This window comes from Filicampus tigris, chromosome 2 (genome assembly GCF_054856515.1).
Source record: "Filicampus tigris isolate MCC_2025a chromosome 2, RoL_Ftig_1.0, whole genome shotgun sequence".
Classification (NCBI taxonomy): Eukaryota; Metazoa; Chordata; class Actinopteri; order Syngnathiformes; family Syngnathidae; genus Filicampus; species Filicampus tigris.
The window spans coordinates 8,053,200-8,077,536 of NC_141218.1; the positions used below are offsets into that span (position 1 = coordinate 8,053,200).

The 24,337-nt window shown below is 44.9% G+C and overlaps 5 protein-coding genes, 1 long non-coding RNA gene and 1 other non-coding gene across 10 annotated transcripts; 3 read left to right on the forward strand and 4 right to left on the reverse strand.

Moving 5' to 3' along the window:
* Positions 1-730: 730 nt before the first annotated feature.
* LOC147151231 (ras-related protein Rab-38) lies at positions 731-5,754 on the reverse strand. The gene is made up of 5 exons (XM_086012253.1): positions 5,584-5,754; positions 4,524-4,746; positions 2,669-2,799; positions 2,464-2,613; positions 731-1,952 (listed from the first exon to the last, which is right to left on the reverse strand). The coding sequence occupies exons 2-5, from the start codon at positions 4,717-4,719 to the stop codon at positions 1,755-1,757; spliced, it is 675 nt and encodes a 224-aa protein (XP_085868379.1). The 5' UTR covers positions 4,720-4,746; positions 5,584-5,754; the 3' UTR covers positions 731-1,754.
* Positions 5,755-5,899: 145 nt separating this feature from the next.
* On the forward strand, positions 5,900-12,174 carry LOC147151232 (ras-related protein Rab-39B). 3 transcript variants are annotated; one of them, XM_086012199.1, is made up of 4 exons: positions 5,900-6,331; positions 8,528-8,796; positions 9,918-10,098; positions 11,383-12,174. In XM_086012199.1, exons 2-4 carry the CDS (start codon positions 8,582-8,584, stop codon positions 11,626-11,628), a joined length of 642 nt encoding a protein of 213 aa, XP_085868325.1. In that variant the 5' UTR covers positions 5,900-6,331; positions 8,528-8,581; the 3' UTR covers positions 11,629-12,174. The 3 variants fall into 3 exon arrangements, with proteins under 3 accessions (XP_085868325.1, XP_085868334.1, XP_085868315.1); XM_086012208.1 differs by having other exon boundaries at positions 5,900-6,327; XM_086012189.1 differs by lacking the exon at positions 5,900-6,331 and having other exon boundaries at positions 8,516-8,796.
* Positions 7,851-10,103, reverse strand: LOC147151233 (uncharacterized). The gene is made up of 2 exons (XR_015081829.1): positions 9,620-10,103; positions 7,851-8,842 (listed from the first exon to the last, which is right to left on the reverse strand). It is a non-coding gene; the product is annotated as an uncharacterized LOC147151233 (long non-coding RNA).
* A 1,518-nt stretch (positions 12,175-13,692) lies between the features above and the next one.
* vbp1 (von Hippel-Lindau binding protein 1) lies at positions 13,693-16,164 on the reverse strand. The gene is made up of 6 exons (XM_086012266.1): positions 15,963-16,164; positions 14,947-15,071; positions 14,799-14,865; positions 14,616-14,714; positions 14,397-14,535; positions 13,693-14,282 (listed from the first exon to the last, which is right to left on the reverse strand). Exons 1-6 carry the CDS (start codon positions 16,038-16,040, stop codon positions 14,206-14,208), a joined length of 585 nt encoding a protein of 194 aa, XP_085868392.1. The 5' UTR covers positions 16,041-16,164; the 3' UTR covers positions 13,693-14,205.
* Positions 16,165-16,646: 482 nt separating this feature from the next.
* trnae-cuc (transfer RNA glutamic acid (anticodon CUC)) lies at positions 16,647-16,718 on the forward strand. Its single transcript has one exon. It is a non-coding gene; the product is annotated as a tRNA-Glu (tRNA).
* A 218-nt stretch (positions 16,719-16,936) lies between these two features.
* LOC147151236 (E3 ubiquitin-protein ligase TRIM39-like) lies at positions 16,937-20,921 on the reverse strand. 2 transcript variants are annotated; one of them, XM_086012334.1, is made up of 8 exons: positions 20,788-20,921; positions 19,745-20,328; positions 18,552-18,647; positions 18,241-18,474; positions 18,015-18,162; positions 17,911-17,937; positions 17,664-17,839; positions 16,937-17,582 (listed from the first exon to the last, which is right to left on the reverse strand). In XM_086012334.1, exons 2-8 carry the CDS (start codon positions 20,324-20,326, stop codon positions 17,148-17,150), a joined length of 1,698 nt encoding a protein of 565 aa, XP_085868460.1. In that variant the 5' UTR covers positions 20,327-20,328; positions 20,788-20,921; the 3' UTR covers positions 16,937-17,147. The 2 variants fall into 2 exon arrangements, with proteins under 2 accessions (XP_085868460.1, XP_085868468.1); XM_086012342.1 differs by having other exon boundaries at positions 19,745-20,266; positions 20,788-20,911.
* A 1,571-nt stretch (positions 20,922-22,492) lies between these two features.
* LOC147151237 (cerebellin-1) lies at positions 22,493-24,308 on the forward strand. Its single transcript, XM_086012355.1, has 4 exons — positions 22,493-22,609; positions 22,912-23,383; positions 23,454-23,573; positions 23,656-24,308. The coding sequence occupies exons 2-4, from the start codon at positions 23,093-23,095 to the stop codon at positions 23,851-23,853; spliced, it is 609 nt and encodes a 202-aa protein (XP_085868481.1). The 5' UTR covers positions 22,493-22,609; positions 22,912-23,092; the 3' UTR covers positions 23,854-24,308.
* The last annotated feature ends 29 nt before the right edge of the window (positions 24,309-24,337 follow it).

The following is a 24,337-nucleotide window of genomic DNA, read 5'->3' on the forward strand; positions in this document are numbered from 1 at the left end:
ACGTGACCCCAACTCGGGACCTTTTTCCCTTTGACCCCGAAAGGGCAGCCGGGCTCCAGGAGAAGAATGTGAGGAAAGGCTCAAATAAAAGTCATTCAAGCCCAGAGAGGCCAATTGATGAACATGGAGGAACACATGTGGATGTGTAATTCCCATTTATTAGAGGGCAGCTAATGTGACATTTATGAGGTCACATTTGGAATGGAGCACTCCTGTAATGTTCCCTTTTTGGGCCAAGGCATTAAGCGCCCGCAAAGAAGAAACCTGTGTTTATCAGAACTTTTGGCAAAAGAGGTTTACCGCCATAGCTGATGCTAGCGTTAGCAGGTTCGATAGCATTTTTTTTTTTGGAGCAGCTTACGCTGTAGAAATATTGAAATTTCGCATTTGGTTAAATAACACCTAGCATGCAAAGAGTGTCTCTTGCTCAGAACCAACCGCTGACATTTGGAATTTGGTCTGTTTTACTGCCACTTCTCCACTGTCATCATCTCACTGATTCAGACATTTACTCGTGTGCGAGTCATTTTTCTCATTGTTGCACGGATCGTTAAAAGATGAAGAACAGCCCAATAGAAGACCAAAAGCATGCATCTGCTTCCCTAGTTGTGGGAAAACACTTCATCAAGAAGCAATGTGGCTGACACAAGCCAGCTGTGTGCGTGAGTGTGTTGGAGGAAACATGAAGAGGCTAACCATAGCCCACTGAGGGCGATTGCAAGGTGTGAGATTCCAACGGGAGAATTTGGGAAAATGATAAGAACCAAAAGGAGTTCAAGGTTTATGATCTGTAAATATATTAGTAGTGACTTTGAAATGTTTAGACTTCTTGGAGCGTACTTATGTTATGTCTATTTTTGCCTCTCCCAGGGGCCAAAACATTTCCTTCTCTTCTCACGATACCAACATGCTGGCTGGGATGTCAAGCTGACATGAAGGCCAGTGAGCAGTTTTTTTTATTGGAAAGGGGGAATAAAGTAAGTTGGATTTGAACTTCATTTATCAGCAATTATGTCACAGAACGTCATGCTAGATTTCACTGAAAATCCAGATGTAGGGTTAAGGGAGTAAGGAAAATGTGACAGTGCCTTTGTCATTCATCATTCCCTACTGTCTGACCTCTAGATATCCATCAGAAATGAAAAACAGTAACTGATGTCATTGTTTTCGCATACGTCAACGTCAGCTGGCGGATCTTCCGGAATTAATATTAAACAAATAGAGCGTGCTGTGCTTGAGGAGAAGCACAAATACTTGTGTTGATTTTAAATGGAATTGCATTTAATCCATTGCAGCACTCTCAAAAAAAAAAAAAAAAAACACCACAAATATTTTTTACGTATTTTTTCATAAGAGACATTACACTCAACTGTATTGTATTAAAACACAGTACCGGTAATAACATTTGCTCTCCACTTAAGACGCAAACGAAGAAAATGAGAGCTAAAAAAAAAAACAACTGTACCCAATATATTGTCCTTCCTCGTTCTTCTTTTGATGGTAAGGTAAGCAATTTAATGGCACATTGGCGCCATCTACTGATGTTGTCCTTCCACTACAAGAAAACCAATGTGAATTGATGTTGTGAAGTTTTCTAGCGACATCTAGAGGCGGGGGTCAGAAGTGCACCGATATTTCAAGGCGCTACTGTATTGAAATCTTTACGCCACTCCAGATGAGAAGCGTCCATAGCAACGAGACAAATAAATAGCCATTGAAATGTTGAAATGTCCCGTCAGTCTCTTGCTAGAGATTCAGTCGCCATGTTTGTCGGAGGCCTTGAGTCTGGAGCATCCGGAGCATCCGGACAGCGGCCTGTCGCTGGCGCCGTAGTCCAAGCGTGGCAGCACCAAGACGCCGCCGTCCGCCTCGCTCCTGGACGCGTGCTCCTCCTCGACCGCCATGATGTTCTTCACAAGGCACAAGATGGCCGCGTCGATGTTGGTGTTGTCCTGCGGATGGAAAATATCTCCCAATCACTCATTGGCTACTCCCTCATGATTATGTAACGGCATTCACAGTGGATATAAAAAAGTCTACACACCCATGTTGCAATGCCAAATGAGGGGATTTAAATAATGAGACTCATCATTTCAAAACTTTTCCACCATTAATTAATGTGATCTATTATAACCTGTGAGACTCAATAGAAATTTTCGAGAGGTGAATTAAAATAAAGTGAAATGATGTTGTTGCACAAGTGTGCACACCCTCTTGCAACTGGGATTTGGCTGTGTTCGGAATTAGCCAATCACATTCAAACATGTCAAATGGGAGTCGGCAAACACCTGCCGCCGTTAAAAGTGCCTCTGATTAAGCCTGTATAAAGTCCGGCTGTTCTAGTAGGCTTTCCATAACATGTTTTTTTTCTTTTTATATCCACTGTATATTAGGACCTATATCATTAGTCAAATGAAGAGTTTTGGATTAGTGGGTTCCTTGGCGGAGGACATCAAGTCTTACCTTGGCTGAGGTTTCAAACCAGTCCACAAAGCCGTAATCCCTGGAGAAGTTCTCCAGTTTGGGGAGTTTAGGGCACAAGCCGAGGCGCCGCTGGTCACACTTGTTGGCCAACAGGACAGCCGGAACTGGTCTCCCGTTGCTTAGGGCAACCTAACAACAACAACATGAGGACAATGCTCGCCGGTTTTCCTTCTTATTGGTTCACCTTGGAGTCCAGGTCTCCTTTCCACTTGAGGACAGCCTGGAAAGTGGAGATCCGGGTCATGTCGAAGACGACCAGAGCGCCGACGGCCTCTTTGTAGTAAACACGTGTCATGTTGCCGTATCTCTCCTGTCCTTTGTGTGGGAGAAGGGAGGATGAGGTTTTGCATTAAGGTCCAAAGAAGGCTTCAATCCCGAAAGATGATGGGAACATCTTGCGAGCTCTTTGCAAACGGTCACATGTGATAGTCACAGCAGCACCCATGTGAGCTCTGAAAAGATTCTAATGTCATTTGCATAAACGGGGACATTGCTTAACATCTCGTGGAAATAAAGTGCGTCTTTGTTTCCATCTGATTGCTACTTTGCAGCAAACCTGATGGAGTGTCGGGACGCCGGCCAAGGAAGTGGCCGTTCAACTTTGGTGCCAAGTAAGGATTTGTTTCTCTTTTGTCAACAATGTGGATGAGAGAGATTGTTTTCCAAATTTTTCTTAATTTATCAGGGAAGAAGCCCAGATGGCAAAAGTACTCACACTCTGAAATAAAATTAAGAAAACATTTCAACAAAATTTCCCTATTGTAGCACTGATAAACGTGATCACATCTTGTCTTATCTAAAAAAAAATTTTTTTTTAAATGGTAAAGGTTGAAATACTAATTCAACCCCTGTACTTAGTCAAAAACTGACTGAAATTGATTTGAGTGTAAAAGTAAAACATAGAAATGAATTTATACTGTACTTTATACAAAAAAATAAGGTTAAAATAGGTTAAAAAAAATAACTGGCCTATTTTGAAAACGTAAGGAGTAGAGGGTACGGACATGATCTTCAAAAGTAGTTTGTAAATTACAACGCCATCAGAAATAATCAAGTACAGAAAAATCTACAGGATGGTGGAAAGTAACAACTTACAAGACATTAAAATGGTCATAAATTCCATCTTCCTCTTATAAGTGTATTGAAACAAATGTGTTCTTCATTTCACCAAGGCAGAATAATGAACATCATAACGAGCAGAGAAGAGCATCTTAGGTACGTAAATGCACCTTTTGTCTTTTGTTTGTGTGAATGTATACACGAGCCTATAGTTGATACTAACATGCTCCGCATGATGCCAATCTAGAGGCCGCATCAGCGCAAACACGCGACCCTGTTCTCAAAAAAAGCCTGTGACTATGTTGACTTGCAACATGCGCCGTCATGGTGCGCCAGGAGACTTCCGCTTTGTGGCCTGCCGCCGCTCGGGTCAAGACAAAATCATTGTCTGCACTATAGTTGAAGCGGGAGATGTGCAGGTTCTTGTGCTTTGACTTGCGAGCAAAAATTTGAGATATGAGGGTTCTATGGACAGTGAATTCAACAAGCAGCAGTTGGGCAGATAGTGAACAATTTTTCAAAAATGGCTTCAAGCTGTTTCATGCTACTCCCAGTAGACGTTGACTCAAAATCTAAACAGAAAACAAAGACAATTACACTTTGTGCATTTGAAACGAAATGCTTGCCTTCTACTAACACACAATACAAAACGCCATAGACAGGATAATAAATAAGAACGACAGTCATTGTGTCGTAACTTTAGACATTAATGGCACCTATTAAATATAGCCAAAGGTATTTTCTTTATCCTCTGCAAAAAATCTAATAATATTACTGCTGTTTAATGAGTCACTTAAAGTAGTCATGAAAGTCAAAGCAAATTTGAGTTATGAGCTTTGTGACTGTGAGACTTGAACTTGTAAGTCGAGGTACTAGTTCACACTAAGACGATATACAAGGTTTTCATCTAAAGTATTTCCTGTTTAGACGGAGTCTGTTTTGTTGGGGGAGGGAGATTGAAAAAAAGTGTCACAACACACCCGCAATGTCCCACAGCTGCAGACGCACCACCGTGGCGTGGTCCCACTGCAGCACTTTGAGAGCGAAGTCCACGCCGATGGTGGCCCGGTAATGCTGGGAGAACACCTGGTGCACGTAGCGCTTGATGATGGAGGTCTTGCCCACCCCCAGGTCGCCGATGACCAGCACTTTGAGGAGACGCTGCTGCGGCTGCATGGCCGGGGCTCAAATGCCACGACGCCTCTAACGATGTGGAGACAGGTCAATCACAATCTCACAATAACACTTTTTCACTTAACCGCATGACAAGGGCATCGCCCGTTGAAGAACAAATACAGTGCCACCTTGACTTCTATCACATCTAACATATATTATGATTTTGAAATGTTGGGCAACATTTCCAGTGCACGCATTACTTTTGCTTTGTGAAGTAACGTCAGATCTGAAACCAATGTTACTAATATAAGTAGTATGTCGTATTTATTTTACCAACTGCAGGCATGCTAACTCTTGTAACTGGTTGTAAATGTTTAATGCTCGGCCGTCACATTTTTTTTTCGCATTGCAAGACAAAATTTGAGATACGAGCAACGAGCTTCAGATAGGCTGCTTGTCAAATGACATGAAAAAAATTCGTGAGTTTTAGCTTCAGTTCAATTCCCAAGTCCTGTTGACTTTTCACTGTTTCACTGTTCACACACACCACCTCATTGAACCCCGGCGACCCGTAACACCCCCCCCGCCCCCCCCCCCCACCACCACCACCACCACCACTGCACGCCACTGTACAGGTAATCTAGTAAATGGCCAGGAATACAGTATGTAGGCCTTTAAGTTCTCTTATGTTTTCATCAAAAGCTGTTCTATTTTTCTTGATTAAAACCACTTAACCCCTAAAAAGTGTAATTTGGGTTGGCTGGAACACATTCTTGACATTTCAATCATTTCAATTCATTTCAATTAGGAACTTTAATTTGATATAAAATTAAATTGAGTTACGCGTTTGGTCACGGAGCGTATTCAACTCGTAAGTCGAAGTTGCGCTGTAATTGCTGTTAGTTTTGTTAAGGATAAACTTACTTTTATGGTAAGTCTACTTGGAAAATGTTGCGAGTTCCAAAAAGTAGAAGAAGCAGCAGCAGCAGAAGAAGAAGAATCCGAAGTTGCTCTTTGCGCCAAGGGAAAGAGACAAAATGGAGATGTAATTTTATTATCTATTTAGCCTGCGGTTTGTGTGCACGTCCTCTACCACGGCCGCGCCCCCTGTCTGTCACGGTCTCGTTGCATGACGTCGATCGTAAGTTCAAGTTCCGAAAGAACTACATATCCCACCAGTGTGTTAACTTCCGTGTCAGCGCAGAAGTCTTATGCGCATATGCAGCGCGTGCATTTTTTTTTTTCTTTTGAAATCTGTCCATTTTTGCGACATACTCACTTCTGATGCTATTATATTCAAATATTTTTCTAGATATTCCTGAAATTGTTTTTTATTTTCATGTATGTATTTATTTATTTATTTTACGTGTTTGACTTCCGCGTTGCGCCTCACGACGGTCCTTTACGGTAGTGGTACTGATGCGGGATGAGTCAGGCGTTATGATGCTGCTATCGCTGCCATTCCCCCGGCCCGTGGACGCATGACACGGGGATGACTGTGAGAGTTTACCGTGCGGCCGCCAAGTGAACCTCGACGTTTTAGTGCGCCTCTGGTGTCTTTCGCACCAGCAGCAGCAACAGCAGCAGCAGCGGGGAGGGCACCAGTCCAGCCCGCAACTTCGGGGCCTACACGGCCGCCTCTGTCGTCGCCCCCAGCGGTTCACACAAGTAGGTCCGTTGCGTTTCTTCAACATTTTGTGAACTCTGTCGAAGTTGTTCTGTTATAAGGTGAAAGAGAATTGTCTTGTGCGTGGAATGGCCATCTTGCTCTTCTAGTGGGAGGTCGAAGACACAGGTGCACTATTTGCCAAGGGCATCCTCCTTTGGAAAGCAATTTGAGCATTTATGCAGTATCCTCCCACTGCGCTTAATTGCCTGTATGTACATACTGTACTGCACTAGTGGGATGACTGTCCAACTAGTAATGTGTTTTCCTCTGCTGCCTTCCAACTACATGTTACTGGTGGGACAAAACTGTTCACTAGTTGACATGTGCACATGTGTATAGTAGCCTATACAGTTTTGTGTACTAGTGTGCACAGATGTCATACAGAAATGAAAGGGACTGGTGAGGGAAAAAACTACAGTAAAAATTAGTGGTTTTTTTTTACAACTAGCATGCCTTTGTCAACTAGTGCAGAGTTTTACCTCACTTGTAAGATATTGTTGTTCTACTAGTGCACTCCAGTTATTCTATTAGTGCCCAGAAATTACATACGGTAGTGAAGGAAACAGCTTCAGTAAGACGTAGTCGTTCTATTAGTGTGCAGAAATGTCATATAGTAATAGAGGTCGGCAGTGGGGAAAAACAGTAGTAGAATGTTGTGCTACTGTGCTGAATAGTCTTATTAGTGATCACTAACACAGTACTACTACACTGAGACTTTAGCGCACTAGTAGAATGACGGTCTTACTAGTAATGATATTTCCGCTGTTGCCTTCTACGACCAGTATTTCTGTGCACTAGTAGATTGACTAATATGCCATATCCTCCAATCTATTTGGTATTCTTTAATCTAGTTGAGGACATCCTTTTATACATACGACACACACACTGCAAGCCAAATTCCTGAGAGTGGAACCTCATGTTTGGGAAAGTCACACATTCATGTGAAAAGGAGACGGGGCCAGGGGGCGCCAGTCATCCAAAAAGTATTAAAACACCAAAAACTCCATGGAGTGAAAAGCACAAGAGTGATTTTTTTCTCTTTTGTCTGGTGATTATGTTGACCTGTTGCAGCCCGCAATAGCATGCTAGCAGTTATTGCGTAATGTGTGCAAAGTGCCACCAAATGCTACTACACGCATACTGAGAAACAGTATTGCACAAATCTTCAGCAAGTCTATAGCAAGACATGCTGGACAATGTGTTATTCAAACCTTGTGGGAACATTTTGGGGAAGTTCCTTTTGGGTTCCCAGTGTCCATAAAGGCATTCTAGGACAAGTTTGGTGTGGAACAACACCGTTGGAATGAACAAACACTCCCCAAAATAGACCAAAATACATTTAACGTCCTGTAGGAAAGGTGAAATATCCTCATACTTTTGAGTTTAATGTCCATGTACAGTAAAGCGGTGCCTTCCGATATGGGTGACCCTCACCTGCGAGTTTTTCAAGAATCTTTGCTTTGACTTGCAGGCAAAAATTGAACAATTCATTTAAAAAAATAAATAAAGCGCCGTCAAGCTGTTGGTTGCACCACTCCCTATTGAAGTTTACTCTCAAATTAAACATAAAACAAAGAATTACAGGTTCTGTATTCAAAACAGTCACATAGCTTTACTTTAGAAAAGTTAGTTTAGCTTAATGCAAGCAAACAATGCAAAACGCCATACACGGGCTAACAAATTGCGTCAATATCGCGGTGCCATAACCCTTGAAGCAACAGATGTTTGAACACAAACGGTGGCGAAACATGTAGACAGATAATACAGCAATACTCACATGCATATACCCTTTATCCTCTGAAAAGTATGACTGATATTACTGTGACATACTGATGAGTATGTAGATGTGTATGTCTGTCTGTATTATACTGCCCCCAGGTGTCCAAGGTGTGCACACCAGAAGGAGCAGTACAATGTCCATTGAACTGAAGCAACAATTGTGTAATTCATAGCAATCTATTTAATTATGTCAGCACTGTATATTTTTATAAAGGACAATATTACAGAGTTTTTGTAGTTAAAAACACAATTTTTAGAAGAATGGCATTTCCATTCATTTCTGTGGGGAAAGATCATTTGAGAATGTGGAATTTCTCAAGGAATTTCAATGTGAGGATTTTACTCATTGGAGCTGTTCTCTCTCTCTCTCTCTCTCTCTCTCTCTATCACTCGCTTTGGGAAACGTTCACGCCTCCACAGACGAGAAGACAGAACCGGTCGAGCGACAGAGTGACAGCCGAGCAGAGGCGCGTCATGGAGGCCATCTGGCTGTATCAGTTCCGTCTCATCGTGATCGGCGACTCCACGGTGGGCAAGTCGTGTCTGATCCGCCGCTTCACAGAGGGCCGCTTCGCTCAGGTGTCGGACCCCACGGTGGGCGTGGACTTCTTCTCTCGGCTGGTGGAGATCGACCCGGGCAAGCGGATCAAACTGCAGATTTGGGACACCGCCGGCCAGGAGCGTTTCAGGTGGGCCGCATCTGCGTAGTTGTTCTTGAATTTACTTGGCCTGAAGCTAAAAAAAAACACATTGTGAACGTCCTGTGAATTGTCACAGAAGCTCGTCGCAGGAAAGAAAAGTGAGTGTCGAATGACGTGAGGAAAGGTGTACATAACGCCAGGCAAAGAAGAGTCACAGCCTGGAGATGTGAAAACGAGAATTACCACCTCAATTGTTTGCTCCAGCAGGAAAATGGGCTCTTATTAAAATGACACAAACAGAGAAAGTCAACAAATGGAAGTTGTGGCTATGTAAACAAAATAAATAGAAATACTTGAGTTTATCTCATTTTGTTTTTAGGCACCTTTCAGGACACTCTTGGTCCAATTTAAGACACGACAAGAAAAACAACATTGAGCATGAAAGCAATGTACAACGTTCAGCGTAACACAATGTAATCCAAAGCTGTTTTCCCGAACCTTGATTGAGGAGCGCTTTTACATCCCAAATAAAACAACAAAAAAAACTCAAAAAGTGGATGCACAAGTTCACTTATCTTCTTCCATCAAGGAAGATCTATTACAGTTTACGTCACTAACATACTGTAGAGTAGTGATCTTTCTCAATTGTGTCAATATGACACGTATATTATGCTGCCCCCTGGTGGCCAAGACGGACACACCAGAAAGAGCAGCAAACTGAAGTGGAAGTGAAGCATGAAATTGTGATGCACAAACTATTTCATTCTTGACATTCTATTTAATTATGCAATGTTTTTATCAAGTACAAACAGTCCTAATTTCCTAATTAGAAAACACGTCAACATGCTCACGAAACAAGTTAAATACCTACCTCAATATGCCACTGTCATTTCCTGACTGAAGTCAAACTGGATCATTGGTTGAGAAAATATCAGATGACAAAGTCTGGCAAAGGTGAAAAGTGGAACTGACAAGCAGAGGTGGGCCTCGCCTAACCACGACACAGTTCCCGTGTGCATATCTCAGCTGTCGTCGATGAGGGACGGACTGGGACCACGTGGGCGGGCTAAATATGCAGACGGGAACTTCGTGGCAGTTAGGCGATGCCCAGCTACTTGCCCCTACTGGCAAGAATGAGAAAATGTAACGTGAAGTTGTGTCGCCCGCAGGTCCATCACTCGGGCGTACTACCGCAACTCGGTGGGAGGACTGCTCCTGTTCGACATCACCAACCGCCGCTCCTTCCAGAATGTGCACGAGTGGCTGGAGGAGGCCCGCAGTCACGTGCAGCCGCACAGCATCGTCTTCCTGCTGGTGGGCCACAAATGCGACCTGGACGCCCAGCGGCAGGTGCGTGCTGGCACACAGCGACTCGCCCGTCGCAAAAATGGGGAAGTAGCGCGGATAAATTACAACTGGCAAAACAACTCGCACCCTCTACTTAAAGTGTATATGGATAGTCTACACACCCCTGTTCAAATGCCAACTTTTTGTCATTTCAAAACTAACGCCAAGATCAAACACTTCCAAATGTCTTCAGCATTCATGTGACTGATAAGATGTACAAAAAAATACCAAAAGGAGCAGTGAAAATGAACAACTGAACTGCTACTATTTCGCGTGCCTCTGATTAACCCCAAATAAAGTTCAGCTGTTGTAGTTGGCCTAACGTTGGTTTCATCACAGTGTAACACATTTTGCTACATTTTGGAGATTCCAAGAGTTTTTGCAAAATTTTGATCGAACCTTTTGGCCACAATTCCAAACGTTTGTATACAAACATAACGTTGCTCATCACCAAAAGAACACTGTACCTCCAGTAAGGGAATTATGAGCAGTTCCAAAGACTAATCAGAGTTAGCACAATAACTTCAGGCTTATGCTAGGAGGCAAAAAATATCCAGGTAAGCAAAAACATCTGAAATTTGTTTGAGGTGAATCAGAGTCACTTTAAATGGTGGCAAGTGTGCGCTGACTCCCATTTAATGAGTTTGAATTCGATTGGTTCATTCTGAAGACAGCCACATTTCATTTATAAGTGGGTGTGCACACTTGTGCAACCACCTTATCACCTTAGGTTTTTTTTTTCTTTTAAAGTGGAAATCAACCCAAACATATTTTTTTTCAAGAATATGTTCCCAGCAGGACCGCTAGTATAAACACAACATTCTGATTCTGCATTTGTGGAATATGAGTTAAGCAGCAAAATGCACCCGTTTTTAGCCATCTCAGGGGGCGGCCATTTTGTCATTTATGTCGACTGAAAATGACATCACAACTACCCTGGGCTCAGGTAACGACCAATCACAGTTCGCCTGTTTTCTCAAGTTGTGCCGTGTTTGGTCGTCATTTTCAGTCGACAGAAGTGACAAAATGGCCGCCGCCTGAGATGGCTAAAAACAGGTGGATTAACTCTTATTCCACAAACGCAATATTTATCAGAATGCTTTGTTTTAACTAATGGGCATAGAACATATTCTTGAAAAAAATATGTTTGGGTTGACTTTGTCTTTAACTTCCCTATATCAAATAACTTAGATTAAAAAGTGAGTTACACTGCAACTCTCCGCAGCGCTACGCCTGTGCAAAGTTTGTGTGAAAGAGGCCAATTTTTTTTCTCGGCCAACGTTGCAGGTGAGCCGGCAGGAGGCCGAGAGGCTGGCGGGGGTGTACGGCATGCGCTACATCGAGACGTCGGCGCGCGACGCCATCAACGTGGAGCGCGCCTTCACCGAGTTGACCAAAGACATCTTCGCCCTGGTGCGGTCCGGAGAGATCAGCATCCAAGAGGGCTGGGAGGGCGTCAAGAGCGGCTTTGTCCCCAACGTGGTTCACTCCTCCGAGGAGGTGACCAAGAGCGACCGCCGCTGCCTCTGCTGATGTGCGCTGCGGGGCCGGGCCATGCGGGGGCGGACATGTTTTGCTCTTCGGGGGCAAGTCGGCGGAAGCTGAACGGCGATGCTCGTTGTTGGATCACTCCTCGAGACTTCCCAAATACTAATACAGTACACGCGCTTGTCCAGGCTCCCACAATTCAAGTGGGTTTCCTCCAATATGCAATTCAGTCACGACACACAAACTTGATCCACTTGGGATTGTTGACCCATCTGCTTGGGGGACCGACTTTCTGCTTGCGTTCACGTCTGGAAGGACTCCTTCAAGCGGAGCCACATTGCAAGCCAGAAAGCTTGTTCAGAGTCAGCGGAAGCCTCACACGGGAGTTTTCAAGCTGTTATGTTTCGGGGAGCTAAGCAAAGCCCATCCGCACAATACGGACTCAAAAGTGGAAGTCAACCCCAAGACATTATTTACAAAAATATGTTCTATGAGCCTACACTAGTCAAAACATGGCACTCTGATTAATAATGCGTTTGTGGAATAAGAGTTTAAACAGCAAAATCAAGCAGTTTTTCGCCATCTCATGGGGCGGCCATTTTGCCTCTTTCTGTCAACTGAAAATGACATCACAGTTGCTCAGGGCTCAGGTAACGACCAATCATGACTCAGCTTCAGAAATAGGTGAGCCGCGATTGGTCGTTACCAAAGCCCTGAGCAACTGTGATGTCATTTTCAGTCAACAGAAAGAGGCAAAATGGCCGCCCCCTGACATGGACAAGAATGGGTGGGTTTTACAGCTTAACTCATATTCCGTAAACGCAATATTAATCAGAATGCCGTGTTTTAACTAGTGGAGGCACACCGAACATATTATTGTAAAGAAAATTTTGGGGTTGACTTTCCGCACTAAGTGAACAATCTAGCTGTTGATCCAGCTGGCATGCAGTCAGTGCTCAACCCCACTCCACCTTTCATGTGTGCAACCTGCTTTAGCCACGTACTTCCGCTTATCATTTGTTCTTGGGATGTACTGAAATGAAAATCTTTGACCAAAAAAAAAAAAAAAACGACCGCTGAAGAGGCAGTCCTCAGCAGCCAGGCGGCCTTCTCGCCTCAGGCCAATGGCCGGCTGCCACGGCGGGGGAATTTCAGACCCATTTCCCTGCCGCCCAACTTTGCTCACTTCAGCAAGCCGTGAGCGTATGCGTGGCTGGCCACGGCAGCATGGCACACCACTACCTCTTTTTTTTTTTTTTTCCCTTCCTTGTCTAATTTTACCCCACGCTCCAAGGTAGTGCCCCGTGACGTCCAACTAGCCAGGTCTTGCCCTGGTTAGACCTCCCCGAGGCCAGAATGCTTTCTTTAAAGCGGAAGTCAACCCAAGCATTTTTTTTTTCAAGAATATGTTTCCCATCAGGCCCACTAGTTGAAACACGGCGTTCTGATAAATATTGCGGTTGTGGAATAAGTGTTAATCCACTCGTTTTTAGCCATCTCTGGAGGCGGCCATTTTGTCTTCTGTCAACTGAAAATGACCTCACAACTGCTCAGAACGACCAATCCCGGCTCAGATTCAGAAAACGGGTCAGCCGTGAAGACAAAATGGCCGCCCCCAGAGATGGCTAAAAACGAGTGCATTTTGCTTCTTAATTTCTATTCCACAAACGCCAAATTAATCAGAATGCCGTGTTTCAACTAGTGGGCCTGCTGGGAACATTCTTGAAAAAAATATGTTTGCGACGACTTCCGCTTTAAATGTGTTTACCCGCGTCATCACATCATCCTGTTTCGGCATTGTCGCGTCACTAGCTGAAAACTGAAAATGCACTTTTGGACCATTTTCGGTGCATCCCTACTAATTTGTCACAAATGAAATCTCTCTTCTACATCACGTGGTTAGCTTAACCATTAGCAACCTGGCTCTGATCTCATCTCCTGGACGTTAGAGAAAAAGGTGGAGGTTGCAATCACTGCTGGAATGTGTCCTCTGTCCTGAAAACAAGTCAAAGGTGTGGTTTGGTGGTTTGTATAGTCTCTGAAATAAACCACTGGACATGATGCGTCTCAGTCTGTCACTTTATACTGGGACATGAGCAGCAGCACAGGCATGTTCAAAATCTTTTATTTGACCTGCTCACACTGTTTTCCCCTCTTCCTAATCTAAGCACACAACCTCTCTTCCATGCATCCACACTTCTGCTTGCCTTGTATCAGGATGCGAGAAATATTGTGAATACATTCTGCATCGGGTGTCCAGTTGCCCCCCCCCCCCCCCCCCCCGGCCCCATTTTTAACTTTGGGTACTAATGTGTCGTGTACTGAAAGATTCCAAGTGACAAAACTTCCGGTTTGTCTGATGGCCCACTGCTGTTCTTTGTGTTTTAATGACAGACAAATAAATAGAGTCCAAAGTAAAAGCACAAAAACAAGTGCAGAAGGAGCAGAAGCACATGATGAGATTCACCATGCACGAATCGGCATCTACGTTTCCCCCAGTAATCAAATGAAAAAGTCTCGTTTGTTCATTTGGACCTGAAAATAGACTTGGCCCTCGATCCGTCTCGCATATTGATTGAAGAGAAAATCATTGGCGGTGGGGTGGGCGGTTTTCGTCTAATCTTAAGACTTGTCTGCTGATTTGAGGAGGCTCTCTCTGCTCCTCCTCTTCACGTCCCAGTTGTAGACTCGTGCCATGTCTGAGGTGAGCGGGGGGGGTCAAGGGCCAACACGACCAACGACAAGCACATGGACACACACACACGCACGCACATACGCAGAAGCGTCGCCGCCACGTCCGGGTGGAAGGATACTGACTTCTGTGGTGGTGAACTGGTCTCGAAGGAAATCTAGGTCCTCCTCCAGCGTCTCCAAATTGCGAGAGGCGGTGCACAGGTTCTTCTCCAGCAGGGCCTGAGCGTCGTCGATGTCGTACTCCAACATGACGTTTGCCTGCGAGGTGGGGTCCACACTTACAATTATCTGAGGTGAGGACCAACCCACCCCAAACACACACACTTGAGTTGACTTACTCCGAGCCATAAGCACACTTTATCAGTGGGCGGTACCGAGGCCTTGCAGTAAACATTGTCAGCCAACATAAAATGCGTCTCCATGGGCTCTGTGGTCTCCTGGTCACGAGGACAAACATTTAAAAAAAAAAAATAACATGAGTAAAAAGACCAACGCGGCAGGTGGGAAAAAGTCAAACGCACCTTCTTCTTTTGCATGTGTCGCAGGATTTCTAGTGTCTGTCTGATCTGCGGGATCTGGTTTCTCAACCTGAAAGCCAGCAGAGGATGGAATTACGTCATGGAGGAGGAAGGGAAGCCCGACCGGCTCGGCGCCTCTCTTTCCGCCTACCTGAGCTTCTTCTGAGACAGGTTGACTTCCATGTATTTGTACTTTTGGTACTGCTCATCCAGCTTCCTCAGTGCGGAGTCCGCCTTCTCATTGCCAGGCAGCTTCATGAACGAGTCGACGTCCTCCTGCCAAAACCAACACGGGAGAATGCAAAACATTGAGCGGCTTCATGCATTGTCTTATTCCTGGTTCCAGGTTAAATTTCTTTTTTATTTAAGGTTTTTAAGTTAAAACATATTAAGCACTAATACGCTATTCTAGCAGAATCCATTTTTTATTGAAAAGGTCTTTCAAAGATCTCTTTGATGCCATTTAATCGCAAAACCAGACAACTCAGTTCAGAAAGCAAATTATGATTACAATGATTACAATGAACTAGTACGTATTATGCTTTGTGAATAAAAAATAATAACGGGTCAAAGTACTAGAACTACGATCTCTTGACTTTTCCTTAATGTCAATTAACTAAAACACCGGTGAAGGCTGAGAATTTCGGCTCTTAAAGGAGGAACCGACTCCCTAAAAACAGCCCGGGTCGTCAAAGTTTTTCCAATTTTCTCAACAACTGTTGTGGTCAGGATACGAGTACGCTATCTAGGTTGTGCCCCTGAGCAAGGCACCTTAGCCACCTGCCCCAGCTCAAGCATAGCATCCGCGTCTCTTGTGTGGCACAAATATACAGCTGCATTTCTCCTTGCGGGATTACAGTGAGTATAATATTGACTTTCAATGGGTCCTTGATGGTAGAAAGATACTCATCGCCGGATGTAAATCTAAACGTGATGTTAGATTACAACAGACGCCCGGTCGCAAAGCGAAGTGGAACAGACTCCGAAGTTTCAAGCCCGTAAATGGAAGTGGTGGTCTTGCACACACTTTTGAGTTGCATGTTAGCGCGTTAGCTCTGTGTTAGCATGACGCTCCCAAAACGCTTCCTACGAGCACCGAGACGACCCTCCACAGCCAAAGTGAAGCTCCGCACATGACACACGCGAGACGGCCTGGAGTTCACGTACCACAAAAACCGCTTCGGGGATACCGAGATGCTTTTTCTTGGGTGTCTGCACGGCATTGCTGTCTATGGTGGCAGCCATGGTGGGGTGGGGTGAGGCTCTTTCTTTCTCCCTCCCTTCCTTCCTTCCTTCGTGCCTTGCTTCCTCCCTCCTTTCTTTCTTTGCTTCGAAATGTTACAAGAGGCGCGGCGATGACTGGCTCCCTCTAGGAGGCCACTAGCCACAACTGCACTCGCATTATCAAACTGTTTACGACCCCAAAAGTACAGTACTTAGTTCTTCTTACACCATCACGACCAACATTTAACTGACCAACACTAGAGCAGTGTTCGTTAAGATCGTTGTTTTATTTAAAAAAAACAACAAAAAAAAAACGATTTAATGCTCAGTTCCAGCACTAAATCGCATAAATTTATTGGTGTGTGATTTAATTACAAATTGTATTGCACATGAGTTTTAAAAAGTACTGAAATAAAACCGTAAAAATGCAAATGTAACGAATAAAATAATTAAAAATAACTGAACAGCGCTATGATTCTTTAGCTCAACTACAGCAGGGGTGTCCAAGTTCTTTATTGGTCACTCTCCATATCACAATACTAAACTTAAAAGCAGCTCGCATCAAATGTTAGTCGAACCCTAAAATTGAAAACTATGTAAAGCTAATGTAGGTAAGTCATATCAAGATCCCTGGTGGTCTAGTGGTTAGGATTCGGCGCTCTCACCGCCGCGGCCCGGGTTCGATTCCCGGTCAGGGAAAGACTGTTTTGACTCTTCCAACTTCATTTACTTTCGTTTCACTTATTCCCCAACTCACTTGTTTCCATGAAGGATAAAACAGTGATGGTACGTATTGACAAAACAGTTTCATGTGATTTACTTTATACAGGCAGTTTGTTGTTGGATGAAGTTACACTACAGTAGAAATGACTAAAGTGTAGTATTGCATGTCTAGAAATAATAAAAACCACCTCAGAGTCATTTACACATTTTTATTGAATGAAAACTGAAGAAATGTGCTGTGTATTTATGTAGTGTGGTGGGATTTCACTATTTGTTTACAAAGGTCATATTGTTGAGGTTTTTGCCACCCAGTTCTTCAAGTATTTAAATTTAGACAGAGAATGAGTGAAAAGCAACAACAAATAAACAAACAAACAAAAAACACTCTCAAAGACTGACATTTTTTTACTCTTGGGACAAAGCTAATGCATTGCTAGTAGGTGCCACATCAGTTTGTGGTGAAGGGACCAGTGTTAGCTTGTTTACAGGCATAATGATCAGTGGAGCAGCATTCCTCCCCTCATCACAAACTCCGGGGCTAAAAAATGGGAAAACTCTCTCTGCGAACACACACCCAGTGAACGTGTAGATGTGAGATTTGGCATCCACGTCGAAGAATGACACTGTCCCCTCCTCGTAATCAGTGAACACGCCAACAGTCTGCGGATTCGCGTCAAAGGTCAGAAGGACCGACGGTGAGTCCAGGGCACGGTACTCGTTCCCGCCCCTCATACGCATCGTCCAGAAACCGTTCTCAGGCTTGGAGGTGATCAAGCCCTTCCTATTTACTGATTCTTTGACCACGCCCACGTCCCAAAAAGTCTTTGTCCCCACTTCCACCTGATGGGAGAGAAAGATTTAATGAAGAGAAAGAAAAGCATGGCAGCGCTGGTGTTGTTGTGGATCAGCAGAGATGGTGACCTGGAAATAGAATCTGCCGGATAAGAAACCTTTCTTGGCCAAAACACAGATGACCGGGTCGAAGCGCTGAGGGTTGTCCGGCACGACTTGCAGTAGCTCGGCGCGGCCCACCCGCTTGCCGTTGCCCGACAGACAAATGTTGGGATGGGCGGTGTCCGGGTCCAGCTCCACGTCCACTGTTGAAACCAGGAACTGAGTTAGTCTTAACAGTCGTGGTCCAAGAGGAGAACAGTGATGAAGGCGTTACCTGCGTAACTCTGCATACTCTTCATTTCTGAGGGCGTGAAGAAGATGACGATGATGACGAGCTCGGCTCTTGAGATGTTTAAATATCTGAAGGGTGCAACTCACCGTCCGTCTTCAGGGCCTCCAGCTCACTCTTGAGGGCGGCGATCATTTGGGACAGTGCCCTTCTTGACGTCCCCACACCGGGCTCGGTGTGCACGCTGATCTCCGCCCATTCTCTAGTCGGGGGAGCCGACGTCAGCGAGGGAAACCTCTGTCCCACATAAACACAGAGAGGTCAGAGGACACGCTGGATCTGACTGGAGGCAAAATCTTGACACCTCAAGCCGACCTGGAGGAGGTGCAAATGGTCGTCCGTGTCCACCAGCTTCGCCAACTCCGCGTTCTTCGACTGGAGCTCGGCAATCTCCCGCCGCAGCTCATCCGCCAGCCCGTTGGCCCGCTGCTCGGACGCCTTCTGACTCCGCTCGACGTCGCCGTCGACCGCCACTTGTGTTTTCTCGGCCAAACCTATCAGGCGGGCGAAGAGGTGCTTGTTCTTTGTCCTTTCATTTGCCGCACTTATCTGGTTCAGGGAGACAGCGTGACGCCGCTTCAGTGACGGCTAACAAACGCAACTTTTTGTCCAGGATTAGGATGCACCTTGCTGACTTTGAGAGCATTTTGGATTTCCTCCACTTTGCTCTGTCGCTCCTGGATCTTTTGCTCAAAGTCGACCCGCGTCGTCTCCATTCGGACCTGAAACAAGTTCAGCGTTCTGTTGGGTTGTAGTTTAATCAAGGGACAAAAGTAGTGCGACGCGTGGCCAAAGATTTTAGAGGACACTATGAAAAGCCAGAGTATATGTATTGTTGTCGCGGGAAGCGCGTTAACACAACAAGGTTTAAAATTGTTTAGACAAGTAAATCTCACAGGGTCATATACATAGGTGTGCTGAAGGACTGTTTGGTTTTTTGTTTGGTCTTGCATTAGCTTCACACACAGCTATAGACCACACGAATGTCTGTATAAATTGTGTCTTGCTAAAACCGAAACAGTATGACCACACTGGTGAGGAGTCACTAACACGATTACAAGTATTGCTGCACTTTGCTCCTTGGATAGACACAATGGAAGCCAGTCCTGAGGTCAAGAAATGATTTATCTTCTCCAGAAATCCCACCAAATTTGTGAGGTCAGAATGTCCGCTGAAGGTAGTTTTTTTTCCCCGACAGCAAACGTATCTGATTTGTGCACTGGGAACAGAAAAGCTTCTTCTCCACCAAGTGATAAGACAAATCCTGAACATTCAATTAAAGTGTAAGGCAACCCAAACACATTTTTTTCCAAGAATATGTTCTATGCAAGCCCACTAGTTGAAACAAGGCATTTTGATAAATATTGTGTTTGTGGAATAAGAGTTAATCTACCCGTTATTAGCCATCTCTGGGGGCGGCCATTTTGTCACTTCTGTCGACTGAAAATGACATCACAACTGCTCAGGGCTCAGGTAATGACCAATCATGGCTCGGCTTGAGAAAACAGGTCAGCCGTGATTATTCGTTACCTGAGCCCTGCGCGGTTGTGATGTCATTTTCAGTCGACAGAAGACAAAATGGCCGCCCCCAGAGATGCCTAAAAACGAGTGGATTAACACTTATTCCACAAACGCGATATTTAACAGAATGCCCTGTTTCAACTAGTGGGCTTGCATAGAACATATTCTTGAAAAAAAAATGTGCGTTGACTTCCACTTTAAGGACAATTAAGAGTCTGGCTTCATTCAAGTACTTTGGTCCATACTATGTACATGTTGCTGTGGAAATATTGTCATGGCAACAAAAGGATGGCGTTACCTTCCTCTCCTTGCTCTCCTCATCAATGCGAACGACGTGGTGGCCTTTGTGCTGGCTCTCGGTGCAGAAGGGGCAAACGCACCGCTGCTCGTCCCGACAGAACATCTCCAGGAGCTGGTTGTGCTGCCCGCACAGACGCTCCCGCAGGTTGGCGGCCGGCGCCATCAGCCTGTGCATCATCAAGGTGGCCACGCTGCGGTGGGCCTCCAGGTGGGTGTGGCAGTACGAGGTGAGACACACCAGGCAGGACTTGAGGGCGCGCACCCGCAGGGAGGCGGCGGCGCACACGTCGCACGCCACCTCGCCGTCTTGGGGCGGGGGCGAGGAGGATGGGCCCAGCGACATCCGCTTGAAGGTGTCGGCCAGCTGCTTGAAGGCGGCGTTGATGCTGATTTCCGGCCGGCTGGCGAAGGCCTTGTGGCAGGCGGGACAGCTGCAAGCCTCGTCGTCGCCCCACCGGCGCTGGAGGCAGGCCTGGCAGAAGTTGTGTCCGCAGGGCGTGGTCACGGGGTCGTTCAGTACCTGCTCGCACAAGGGACACTCCAACTGCTTTTGAGCCTGGCTGCCGCACGCGGAGGCCATTTCTGTGACACGACCAAAACAAGTCCTGTCATTTATATTTAAAAGTCGTTTGTTCACTTTTCTAAATGTAGACTCCACCTTTTGCGGCGAGGTGCGCTCTCTTTTGTTCTCCAAGCCCTTGATACGCCTGCGTGACACTTTTGATTGAACCTTGTCTCCAGGCATGTTTTTCGACTCTTACAAAGCTCATTGTAATCTCGTTTGGACTAGTCACCCTGCCTGCATTCTTGTTGTATGCGTTCCATGATGACATTATACTACTAGTTCAATTACTTTCTAAGTGCGTTACAATATTTCTTTCACCCACCACCATCCAATGTTTCCTTATGTTTAGCTCCAGAAGGACTCATTCAAAACAGAGTGCCGATAATATTATAATATTATATATCATATTTGAACAGCAAGAAGACACAAGAAAGAGGATAGAAGTCAAAGTGCAATAGGTGTCCGTTTACACTTACTGCGATGATCTTGTGCACACGTCCTTCCTCGGCGGAGCGACACTCGGAAGAATCACGCCCGATCAGGGTCCAAATGGTTCATGTGTTGGACCTGTGACTCACCTGAGCACTAAGACAGCGAGGAATGCTGTTGCTCTACAGAAGACCGCATTGTTTCCTCTTGTCACATGGTTCCACTTAACAATCATGTGACATTTTCAGGAACTTGACAGTCAGACGTTTTTTCAAGCTTTTGTGGATCTGCTATTACAAAACCCGCATTATCATCTGTTTTGAGTATGTATTATTTTCGGCAAATATATAGTTTGTGTTTGGATAGTTAGATAAATGGATGGATGGATGCAAGGACAGATAGATAGATAGATAGATAGATAGATAGATAGATAGATAGATAGATAGATAGATAGATAGATAGATAGATAGATAGATAGATAGATAGATAGATAGATAGATAGATAGATGATAGATAGATAGATAGATAGATAGATAGATAGATAGATAGATGGATAGATAGATAGATAGATACATAGATAGATAGATGGATAGGATAGATGGATAGATGATAGATGGATAGATAGATGGATAGATAGATAGATGGATAGATAGATAGATAGATGGATAGGTGTCTAAAATGGGACAGGCCTCGCGAGACCCTGGGATTGGGATGTGTATGGACGGATGGACTGAGATTGGATCAGGCGCACTCAGAGTCAAGTCTGGCATCCCTTTAAGGGAATGTGATGGCAGGGACAGCATGCACATTTCCACAAATATGATATGCTGCCATTTCTTTACTGTGGGCTATTGAAAGACAATGTGGAGTTTTTATTTATAGCACTTTTGTCTTGTTTTAAGGTCCCATTTTAATATGCTCACTTGATCAATCACGGTGCAGTTGCACACCAAAGCAAAAGCTTCCAGTCACCTTTCAAAGAATAAAAAAATAAATAAAAAATGAGAAAGTGACACCAAGACGGGTTAACCCTTTGCCATTCCACCTGGCAGTTTTAACTGAACGAAAGGTGCACCAAAGTAAATTTAATGCTGTACTTGAACCATTTGGAGTATCGGCATAGTTTTGGTTTCTTTTTTAAGTTAACACTTTGAATTATTCTCCTCAACTGTCAGAATCGTTTTAAGTGCTATCGGCACAGAATTATGGAAGTTTGAATACATTAAAAGAAGGCCGACCCACGGACGACCCACGGCCTTCTATGTATTCAAACTTCCATAATTCAGTGCCAGTAGCACTTAAAAAGATTCTGACAGTTGAGGAGAATAATTCAGTGTTATCTTCAAAAAGAGACCAAAACTATGCCGATACTACAAATTGTTCAAGTACAGCATCAAATTTACTTTGGTGCACCTTTCGTTCAGGTAAAACCGCCAGGTGGAATGGCAAAGGGCTACATAACGTGGACAAAGAAACCAACTTTGACAAAGCAAAAATGAACGAAAGGATGCGTGAATGGCAGATAACACAGTGTGGGTGACAACAAAAGATGCCATGTTGCACGATGGACTAAAATAGTATATGCTTGTTTTGATGACTTCATGCACAGCCTGGAGGAGAAAATATCCGCTATCGTAAGCCAGAACGGATCATTTTGCTTGGAGTGCGATGTTGTCCTCCCAGCCAATTGAGGCTGAGAATGCAGAAAGGGAAGCAGGTGGGAGGGGGGGGGTGGGGAGGGTTGGGGCTGGTGGGGGCCAACCTGGAGGGGAGAGACAGTGGAGAAGAGAAAATTTGGCCAGGAATGAGCGGGAAGAAATAGCAGAGGCAAAGCTGGAGTGGACAAGTTGTCTGTGTTCACATGCAAAGGTAAGTTTTCTTCTTTATTATTCTTGCATTTGACGTCTATCAGTTTTTGATGACTAAAACAAACTCCTTTGTTGTAATTCTCAAATGACACTTTGCCATGACCTTTTCATGACATCATTTAAATCAGAAAGAACGTTGCCTTTTACCAACAGGCAAGGTGTGATAGTCGACAGTCTACCGCCACCATTATCCAATAACTTAGATGTTTACATATTGAGGTTTCTACGGTTTCTGACATGGACATATAGTCAAAAGGATTAAACCAACTCAGCTGCGAAATATTTTCAATTCAAATTTTGCAGGTGTTTGAGCATTTCCCACCAAAGATCGCTGCGCCCAAAAAAGGGTTTCCCGCCCGAGGCTATGAGAGCTCCACCCAGTCTTGGCAGAGTTGTTCCTTGAAGATCCTCATCATGTCCCGTGACCCCGTAGCAGAGCACCATCAACACTTGTGAAGATCCCGCCAAGTAACGCGTTTTCAGAATGATGCAGTTTCAGCCCCCTTGGCCCCGCGTTGCCTTCTTTGCCGTACTGCTTCTGGTCACCCTCTGGGCGCCACCGGGGGTCCGTTGCCAGAATGACACGGAGCCAATCGTGTTGGAGGGCAAATGTCTGGTGGTGTGCGACTCCACCCCCTCCGCCGAGCCATCGGGAAACGCCTTGGGAATGTCGGTGAGGTCGGGAACGGGCAGGGTGGCGTTCTCGGCCATCCGCAACACCAACCACGAACCCTCAGAGATGAGCAACCACACCATGACCATCTACTTTGACCAGGTGGGTTGGACTTTGTCGTGGCGGAGAGTAGAGCAGTGGAGGAACGAACAGTTCTCTCCTTTATTCGCAGATCTTGGTGAACGTCGGTAGCCATTTTGATCCGGCGAGGAGTCTCTTTGTGGCTCCAAGAAAGGGAGTCTACAGTTTCAGCTTTCATGTGGTCAAAGTTTACAACCGGCAAACAATACAGGTGTGTTCTTCCTTCTTTGTACCATCCCCCCGACCCTCAATAATTTGATTTTTTTTTTACCTCCCCACCCCGTTTCTTCAAGGTGAGTTTGGTTCTCAATGGATGGCCAGTGATCTCAGCCTTTGCGGGCGACCAGGATGTGACCAGGGAAGCTGCCACTAACGCTGGCCTGGTCATGATGGAAAGGGGGGACAAGGCATATCTTAAACTAGAGAGGGGCAACCTGATGGGAGGGTGGAAGTACTCCACTTTCTCCGGATTTTTGGTCTTCCCCTTGTAAGCCTGCGGCACAGTGAAGGTTTGTGGAGAGACCAAGGCTTTGTCATAGCAAAGAATGATGTTAACCATGGAAAGACTTTAAAGATAATCCTGACAGTAGTTTCATTTTCCTCTGCACTTTTATGGCTTGGACTACCCATGATTGTAATCTAATGTCTGTGCTTGTGTCGCACCATGAGGCTCGGTATTTTCTCAAATGCATGAATCTATTTGTCAGGTTTTTTTTTTCTTTTGCTAGCTTTCTGATCAGTCTGTCTTGACTTTGCTCAAGCTACTAGCGAAAATTTCTGTTGAGCTAGCTTGCTGGAAAATAGCTAGCTATACTGTGTTATTGACGTCTTGTCATCCCTCTCACTTTCGATATTCTGTATCACACAGTGAATGTAATCTTTGTTCTCATGCAAACTGGTGAACATCTAATGCATCAGGCAGATAAAGTTTACCTGGTCAAAAGTACCTCGCCTCCCTTATGCTTTAGTTACACG

Bases quoted from the DNA above. Each gene is read 5' to 3' on its own strand.
- LOC147151231 (XM_086012253.1), bottom strand. From the start codon at position 4,719: ATGCAGCCGCAGCAGCGTCTCCTCAAAGTGCTGGTCATCGGCGACCTG. The intron at 2,614-2,668 runs GTGAACCAATAA...TGTTGTTGTTAG, and splicing joins AAGGAGACCTGGACTCCAAG to GTTGCCCTAAGCAACGGGAG. The intron at 1,953-2,463 runs GTAAGACTTGAT...TTCCATCCGCAG, and splicing joins GGTTTGAAACCTCAGCCAAG to GACAACACCAACATCGACGC.
- LOC147151232 (XM_086012199.1), top strand. From the start codon at position 8,582: ATGGAGGCCATCTGGCTGTATCAGTTCCGTCTCATCGTGATCGGCGAC. The intron at 8,797-9,917 runs GTGGGCCGCATC...TGTCGCCCGCAG, and splicing joins GCCGGCCAGGAGCGTTTCAG to GTCCATCACTCGGGCGTACT. The intron at 10,099-11,382 runs GTGCGTGCTGGC...CCAACGTTGCAG, and splicing joins ACCTGGACGCCCAGCGGCAG to GTGAGCCGGCAGGAGGCCGA.
- vbp1 (XM_086012266.1), bottom strand. From the start codon at position 16,040: ATGGCTGCCACCATAGACAGCAATGCCGTGCAGACACCCAAGAAAAAG. The intron at 14,866-14,946 runs GTAGGCGGAAAG...GCTGGCTTTCAG, and splicing joins CTGTCTCAGAAGAAGCTCAG to GTTGAGAAACCAGATCCCGC. The intron at 14,715-14,798 runs GTGCGTTTGACT...CCTCGTGACCAG, and splicing joins GACACATGCAAAAGAAGAAG to GAGACCACAGAGCCCATGGA.
- LOC147151236 (XM_086012334.1), bottom strand. From the start codon at position 20,326: ATGGCCTCCGCGTGCGGCAGCCAGGCTCAAAAGCAGTTGGAGTGTCCC. The intron at 18,475-18,551 runs GTGCATCCTAAT...TCCCTGAACCAG, and splicing joins ATGCTCTCAAAGTCAGCAAG to ATAAGTGCGGCAAATGAAAG. The intron at 17,583-17,663 runs GTCACCATCTCT...CTCTCCCATCAG, and splicing joins CCGGCAGATTCTATTTCCAG to GTGGAAGTGGGGACAAAGAC.
- LOC147151237 (XM_086012355.1), top strand. From the start codon at position 23,093: ATGATGCAGTTTCAGCCCCCTTGGCCCCGCGTTGCCTTCTTTGCCGTA. The intron at 23,384-23,453 runs GTGGGTTGGACT...CTTTATTCGCAG, and splicing joins TGACCATCTACTTTGACCAG to ATCTTGGTGAACGTCGGTAG. The intron at 23,574-23,655 runs GTGTGTTCTTCC...CGTTTCTTCAAG, and splicing joins ACAACCGGCAAACAATACAG to GTGAGTTTGGTTCTCAATGG.